The 8865-nt window shown below is 31.3% G+C and overlaps 1 protein-coding gene across 2 annotated transcripts in view; it reads left to right on the forward strand.

The window, feature by feature from the left end:
• LOC106478802 (zwei Ig domain protein zig-8-like) overlaps positions 1–8865 on the forward strand; it is a 97321-nt gene that overhangs the window by 27589 nt on the left and 60867 nt on the right. For both annotated transcript variants that reach the window (XM_022382685.1, XM_022382687.1), the window contains exon 2: positions 2495–2697. In XM_022382685.1, coding sequence (XP_022238393.1) covers positions 2495–2697 — 203 coding nt within the window. The remainder of the gene's footprint in view (positions 1–2494; positions 2698–8865) is intronic.

Here is an 8865-nt window from a genome sequence, read left to right on the forward strand (position 1 = left end):
ACTCATCCCATTAAGTTGTAGAAACTGGGATGAGTCTTCAATACTAGAAGATGTTTCTACAACTCTATGGGATGAGTCTTCAATACCAGAAAATGTTTCTACAACTTAATGGGATGAATCTTCAATACCAGAAAATAGAAAATGTTTCTACAACTTAATGGGATGAGTCTTCAATACTAGAAGATGTTTCTACAACTCTAAGGTATTGAAAGCTCATCCCATTAAGTTGTAGAAACATTTTCTGGTATTGAAGATTCATCCCATTGAGTTGTAGAAACATCTTCTAGTATTGAAGATTCATCCCATTAAGTTGTAGAAACATTTTCTGATATTGAAGACTCATCCCATACAGTTGTAGAAACATCTTCTAGTATTGAGGACTCATCCCATTGAGTTTTTAATCATCATTACCATATTTCCATTTCCAATGAAAAGTATTTCCACACTAATGCAATAAAAGGTTTTCTTGTTTATGTACTCATCAGTTGCTTTTTCACAGCGATGTATTAAAGTACAAGTAGCATTTCATGGACAAATGCTCGCTAACAATGACTGCTAATGACGAATAGGGTACGGATATCTAGTTTGCAATGCACAACGATCATTTTCTTGAGTTGAAGTTTCTCTCTTTTTATACAATACGATCACCAGAAATTGCTAGGCGTGTTTCAGTATTCGTTATTGTCTTTAAGTTTCTTACAGAAATATTTTCTACATCTATGTTTTGTTTGTTTGTTTTCAGTTTTCTTAAAACAGATTTATTAAAACTTTTTTCTCTTATCTTTGTGCACTATATAGTTTTAAAAGTCTATGAAGTTAACCTAAGTTAATGAAGTTATTTCTTAATTATCTTATATCTTCGCTTGTTCCTAGAAATTATTCTGTCTTGTCGTTATGTTCTATCTCTTTTCCTTCTCTCTCTCCCTCTCTCTCGGTGGTTTTCATTAATTTATCGTTACATCCTCCCACATACTGAAAGTCTGTGGTAGTAATAATAGAAATTATTGTGTAAGTTGTGTGCCCCTCACTTTGATCACTCATGTATATCAAAACGGAAACATAGTGTGTGAATTCAAGACTTATTGGCAAGTATATTGGTTGGAAGGTGCTTATTTTTCAATATGGAAATGAGCTGATTGAGCTACGTGAAAAACCGAACAAGGAAAGAATTCTGTCTAAGTCTTCTGCCTATGACAAATTCAACCATCTAAAGCCTTAAGTTGAAGATCCAGCACAAAAATGTAGACCTTAATTGGTTATAAGATGCTTTGTTGTTACTGTTTTTCGTTTTGTCTAATACAAGGTGGTTAATCTTTTACCTGGTAGCATGTTCCCTATCGCTTTAACGACTGTTTCAAAATCAGAAATAATTCAAAAGATTCGATGACGAGAAACCCACTTGGAGACTAATAATGGTTGGAGACGGCGTGAATGGGTAAAGGTTTTTGTCATCATCAGGTACACGAAACGTTGTACATTTGCTGTTATGTTAAACTTATATTAAAGTTTTTCTTCATTACCCATTCAAGCCGTCTCCAACCATTATTAATTCAAAAGATTGTAGTTCAGTATATTTAGTAGGAAAGCATTAATTATGATGAGGATTGAAGTTGAATATTTTTTTGAGAATTAACATAGAAAATTAACTTGGCAGATTCTCTAAGATCAAATGAAATACTTGACTTTTGAGTTTGTCTAAGTGAGAGAGTAATATTGTTTTAGATAATGCTGAATACAATAAGTTTATGGCTATAAATATTAATATGAATGAATGCCTTCGCTCAAAAGCAGTTTTTCAGTTTATCATTTAATACACAATGTTGTCATGGCTAATAGCCTACACTATCACCTAGGTATTGATTAGTTATTTTTTTTATTAGTTATTTATAATTGTTTTGTAACTTTTGTTTTTGCTTTTAATCTGCTGCCGTCTTCAGAAAGGTTCTTTGTGTTGGTAGAGAATGGGATTCAATCCTAGGTCTTCTTTGGAGAAAGGTATTCGAGCGATCAGCACACTAGTTTTATAACAAGAAAATCCAGGATCAAACCTCGGTTCTTACCAATACAAGCAGTCCTTCTCAAGACTTACCTGAAGCCGGCAGTTGATTAGCAACCGAAACGTGGGATAAAAAGTAATTAGGAATTAGGAGCTAATATTAAAACTAACAGTAACAAATTAATATTTAGACGAAGGTTTTACTTTACAGGCTACTAACTACGGCATCGATTAACATTTAAAGATTAGTTTAAATTCTAAGAGCTATACTTGCTTACTGGATTTCGTTCAGTCACAAGCAAGTAGAATAATTTGCAGGCATCTAACAAAAATTGAAAACAACATTATTTTCAAATATGTGTGTGTGTGTGTGCACGTTTCAAAATAAGAATAACAATATGCCCTGAAAGTTGAAACTAGGAATATAATTTAATTGTTATTTGCTATTTAATATTTATTATTTAAGAAATTAAGCAAATTAACCTTACTTTTACGCAGAACGGTCAACAGAGGGCAGTTTAGTATGGCAATTAGAAACTGAAAGATGGAGAAGAATGACAACAAGTGGGGACCTGAAAACAAGTGTAGGTGATGCCTACCATCCTCACTTTTATGAAAAAGGAGCGTTAAAGAACGTGACGGCTCAGTTAGGCCAAACTGTTTATCTTCACTGTGTTGTGCGAAATCTCGGCGATAGAACGGTAAGAATAATTTCACTCAAGTCTTTTGAAAAACAAACTAACCTAAATTTAAGGTATTCCATCAAACACCTTTTTAAGTACAAACAAAAAGAAGTGTTTTGAATAAATATACCACAAAATATTGTTAGTTTGCATGACAGTCCAACATACAAGTCTTGAAAACATGAATCTATATGGTGCAATTAGTAGAACTCATGGTTTTCAAATAAATGAGACATAAAAGCAATAGATGGTGTTCTCTATCATAAAACCGGGTGTTTTGGGAATAGTTGTTTTCGATATTAATAATTAAGTAAAAATCCTCTGGTGGCAAAACAAGTAAGATATAGTGATTGGCTTGCTGATAAGGGAGTTCGTGAGATTCTGGTCTGACGTTCATATCAGAAAGTTTCTGTGAACATTAAAAGGAATCTAGAGATAAGCTACTAAAAATAGTCTAAAGTTAATAAGAAATTCACTGGCTTATTGAAAGGTTAGTGTTATTGCAGGTTCAAGATTCCTCCTCACGAAAACAGTGGATAGTTCTGGACTTTAAACCAAGCTCCACGATTCTTATTGCAGTTTTGACCTACAATTAGTGAAAAATTACTTGCGTCATTTTTCTCGAATCAAATAAAAAAAACGAAGCTTTAAATCTTTACTGAAATTAAATCAAAGATACTTTCTATGATAGCATGAAGACGTAAGTAGTTTTGTAACAAAAGATCTTCCATATCTGAGTAGAAAGCACTAAAATACAACCACAAATTGTGATTATGATACACAAATCCTTCAGCAATGTCTCTACCAGATTGCGTTACTACTCTAGACTGTGATTTTGATACACAAAATCTGCATCAATATCTTTATCGGAATCGAGTAACAGTCCTAAATTGTAGTTATATTAGATAAATATCGTAACAGTTTCCTTTTCTGAATTGATTTGCTGCCTTAAATTGTGATTATGTTGCGAAAAAGTCTGTTGTAATGTCTCTATCCGAATTGAGTTACTGCCTTAAACTGTGATTAGATTGCACAAATATTTCAACAATGTCTCTATTCAAATTGCGCTACTGCCCTAAATTGATTACAAAATTCCTGTCACAATGTCTTCTCTAGCCGAATTAAACTAGTGTCATGAATTATGATTATATTACACAACTAGTTCAACAATGTCTTTATCTAAACTGCGTTACTGCTCTAAGTTGTGATTATATTACACAAATGTCTTTATCTAGACTGTGTTACTGTTTTAAATTGTGATTATGTTACACAACTATTTCAACAATGTCTTTATCTAAACTGCGTTACTGCTCTAAATTTGATTATGTTACACAACTAGTTCAACAATGTCTTTATCTGAACTGCATCACTGCTCTAAATTTGATTATGTTACACAACTGTTTCAACAATGTCTTTATCTAAACTGCGTTACTGCTCTAAATTTGATTATGTTACACAACTAGTTCAAAAATGTCTTTATCTGAACTGCATCACTGCTCTAAATTTGATTATGTTACACAGCTATTTCAACAATCTCTTTATCTGAATTGCGTTACTGCTCTAAATTGTGATTATATTATAAAACTCCTGTAGCATTGTTTCTGTCCGAATTGAGTTATTACCCTATATTAAAATTAGATTACATACATTCTGCAGCAAATGCTTTATACAAATTGAGCTATTAGCTTAGGCTCATTGTCGATGTAAGTATTATTAGAACCAACTTAGATCATATCAAACTAATCCTAAAACTTCTTAACAAAACAGGAATCTTATGTGAAAAGAAATATTAGATCTTCGGTTCATATCTCGTTCACTGAAATCCCCATTTTATGATAACACTGATTCAATACACTTTTTTAAAGATAAACAACTTTTTTTTTTTATATTTAATCTTAAATAGAAAGCATTTCACGATGAAAATGAACCTGAAATACGAACGAACAAAGATTCTACGTACAGATATACGTAAGATTTTGTGTTATCGTTGGTACTATTTATTTATTTCTACAAAACATTGAATTTTTAATTTGCATTTCTTGTAACATTATGAAATGATAACTACTGGAATATAGAGTCGACGGTAGCCTTTTCGATACTTCTAAAACGAAATTTCAGAGTTGCCTTAGAGGGAAAGCTTTAAAGTTTTCAGTGAAAAGTACTATTTATTTTATATATTTAAGCCACAATAAAAATATGACGTTAATGAATGCCATAGAATTTTACACTTTGTTTTCCCTCAGTCTGTCTAACTCCAGCAGCCAAAACCCCAAACAATAATAGTGATCGCTGAATTTCACAAACACCTCCCTTAGTGACTGTAGTTGTGTCGTTTTGTCTCCTCTTTTTTTTTTTTTTGCTTGAAATATTTTTCAATTATTTGTCGTACAGATATCCAACCACCATTTTAAGACAGCTGATCTTCTTACATTGCTCTATTCAGAAAAATGAAGAACGATTTTATTGCAATTTTTACTGACTTTGGTTTAATAACATATGCTAAACAGATGTTGAGGAAGGTGTTAAGAAAATTCGAGCAATCACTATTTAGAAATTTGGCTTCTAGAGTTAGACGGACTGACGGACGGACAAACTGTAAAAATCTATGGGAAGTAATTCGCGACATATTTTTCATACTGGTTTAAATGTGATCCTATTAATTGTAAAATATATTTTAATATTATTTTCTAATGAAAATAAAGAAATGATAAAACAAAAGACGAACGTAATAACAGGAAGCATTTATTGGACGTTTCGGAATCGTCATAATTCCATCATCAGTAATCTAGAGGTACAGAACAAACAAACGCTATTTGTAATTACAACAGAAATATATATGTATATATATAAAATAAACATTTCAAATATACAAATATAACACGAGGAAATGAATACTGGGGCACAAGTTAAATAGTTAATATAGGTTTAAATTCAGTGAAGACTGTGTGTTATTTAGAAGAAGGGCTTTTATGTACAATGTTTCTTTTATAAGAAGTTCAGTTACAAACCCTCCCAACTCCGCTATCTATCAACACAATACAGAAACAGGACATCTGATTTCTCTCTCAAATTTTAAAATTCTTTCAATAGCCAAATATGATACAGAAATTCTTATAAAAGAAACATTGTACATAAAAACTCTTCTAAATAACACACAGTCTTCACTGGATTTAAACCTATATTAACTGTTTCACCTATGCCTCAGTTTTCATTTTCTCGTGTTATATTTGTATATTTTAATTGTTTATTTTATATATATATATATATATTTCTGTTGTAATTGCAAATATTGATTGCTTGTTTTGTATCTCTAGATTACTGATGATGGAATTATGACGATTCCGAAACATCCAATAAATGTTTCCTGTTATTACGTTCGTGTTTTGTTTTATCATTAAGCTACGTTTTCCGAAAAATGAGTCGATTACTAAGATAAAGAAATGAATAATAAGGTCACATTTTTTTATTGAAATAATTTCCTATTATTTTTATCTTCTTCCAATATGAAGAAATATTTCTTCGGTTAGTGAAAGCAGTAAGTTATAAACAATCTAAATCCACAAAAACCAGCCAGTTGTAAAACGCATAATCTAGACATCTTCCTTACACGGGCAGATAATCTATCTCGTGACTCAAATCCATAAAGGACCCTACTGACAGTGAGAAATGTGATATTATTTTAGTTTAATCCATTCTCTCTTTCTACCAAGTGTTTTTCCTCTTGAAAAGTAAGCTCTTGTGATTAACAGAAAGTAAAAAATTATATAGCACCTAATCGGTAGTAAGAAATTTATAATGCTTCTTAGAAATTTATCTTTGCACGATATATCTTTACCTATTTTTTTATCTCTCTGATATTTATATTTTGGGTTGTGAGAGCATGTCATGTTTTGATCTTTTGACCTTTGTCTAGTACGAAAGTTATGTTAAGAGCTCATTGTAGGTAAAAGGTTTACTCTTTCGTTTGTTTTTATGTATAGTAAAAATTAATCATTAATTATTTAATATATAAATAAAAATTATTATATCTCAGCAATTATAAAAAGCAATATAATTGTACTTAAACTAGAGAAATGTGAAATCCCATTTTACGTTAAAAGGTTTTTCCATTATTTTCGTAGGTCATTTGATACGAGATGCTCAGTACCAAAAATATAAATGTCATAATGTTCACGTGCAGAAATATGTTGAATTATCACCATTAGTGTTAATGATATCTATTACTAAGTTATAAACTTTTTTCTCTTATTTAGAGATAGACACACATTATTATTATAAGCTAGAGTTGCTTATTAAGCTGAAACACTAATTTTCAACGCGTTTGGACTCATCCAACGAGCAAGCGTTGCACTTTAAGAATTTTATGAGCAGGAACAACTGAGAGAGAGAAGCGCTGAGAAAACGAAAGTGGTTGATTAATCTACAGAAGTCGAAGAACTTAACGTACTTTCACTAAATCTGAGCAAAAGAGTAGTTCACAGTATTTGAGAACATCATTTTTCTCGAAACTGCAGAAACTGTAATAACTTTTAATACACAAGAGAAAATCTCCTATCACTCTCAAACCTGCGCTAATATTTCTCACGTGATGGCTATTCACCAGGGATGATTATTACCCTTGACAGTATCGCAGCGGAAAATGTTTGTTCACTATTAACTGCTCATGTTTTCCTACTATGATGGCATCTTTATTTCAAAACTTGGCATTTTGAAGTACCAACCGGGGAAGGTGAGCTTTATTTAACAAACAAAAATGAGTACGATAAAATAATCTTGAATATTTAGAAAGAACAAACAATATTAAAAGAGATGGACCTTTTGGTTTTTTTTTTCCGAAACGCAGCTTTATAAGTATCAGTAAAGTATCCTATACAGACTGAGGCATGAAAAACCTTTGATATCATTTCAGAGTCTGAACTCTGAATTTACAGATATTACTAGGAATTACAGAAAGCACCGTAAAGTTCACTAAAAATTACGTCCTAAGGATCCTGTAAATCACAAAACTGGTAAAAGGAAATAAAAATAAAACATTAAAGAAAGAAGAGCTAAAATATTGTTATGTTTTAATATTTATATATATACAGCTTCAACCATATGGCAACATAAGTTGCCTAGCTTTATTTACCTACTTTTTAGCACCAATTTCGTACTATCTAATATAACCGGTTTTTGTTACAACTTGGAAAAAACGCAGCATACTTGTATAGAATACAGGATGAAACGTCATTGAAGCAATTTATGCTCAGATTTTCATGTATTGTTATAACTTAATTAAGCTCATGAGCAATTGTCATAGCACTTCTAGTGCTGCTGAAATATAGAATAGAAAACAATAAATTCTTCCAATTTAGAACATTTAGGATCTAATGGTTGAAAAATAAGAATTTAACTCATAATACAGTTTGGAAGAGGCGTTATCACTATTTTTAGTGAAGATATTATTTTCTTTTTTATCTTTTTAGCACTACTTCAAGTAGTTGCAATATCTTCACAGATTTTTTCAGTGCAAAACATAATGGATAAAATTTCCAAGTAAAAAATATGAATTATCATATAGTAAACAATAACTGAGAACGAATTTAAAATACAAGGATCAGTTGAAGTTGTAGATGTAAATATATATTTAATATATCTAAAACATTTTATCTCCGATGATTTCAAAACAAATTACTCTCAAGTTATTTTGCTGCTAAGTAAAACCATCCAAGTACCAATAGTAAGCTATTCATGAGTTATTTTGCTGCTAAGTAAAACCATCCAAGTACCAATAATAAGCTATTCATGAGTTATTTTGCTGCTAAGTAAAACCATCCAAGTACCAATAGTAAGCTATTCATGAGTTATTTTGCTGCTAAGTAAAAACATCCAAGTACCAATAGTAAGCTATTCATGAGTTATTTTGCTGCTAAGTAAAACCATCCAAGTACCAATAATATGCTATTCATTTAAAAAGTTAGTCTTTAAATCTGGCACCCCAGTGGTATAGCGGTATGTCTACGGACTTACATCGCTAGAAAGCGGGTTTCGATACCAGTGGTGGGCAGAACACAGAAGCCCATTGTGTAGCTTTGTGTTAACTTCAAACAAACTATAAATTTGGATTTTTCTTTAAGTTTTACTCTCTCTCTCTCTCTCTCTTCCCAGAATTTGCCAGCAAATGAACGTGAAGTTAAAATATTTTAA

The sequence above is a fragment of the Limulus polyphemus genome, unplaced genomic scaffold (assembly GCF_000517525.1).
Source record: "Limulus polyphemus unplaced genomic scaffold, Limulus_polyphemus-2.1.2 Scaffold12, whole genome shotgun sequence".
Classification (NCBI taxonomy): Eukaryota; Metazoa; Arthropoda; class Merostomata; order Xiphosura; family Limulidae; genus Limulus; species Limulus polyphemus.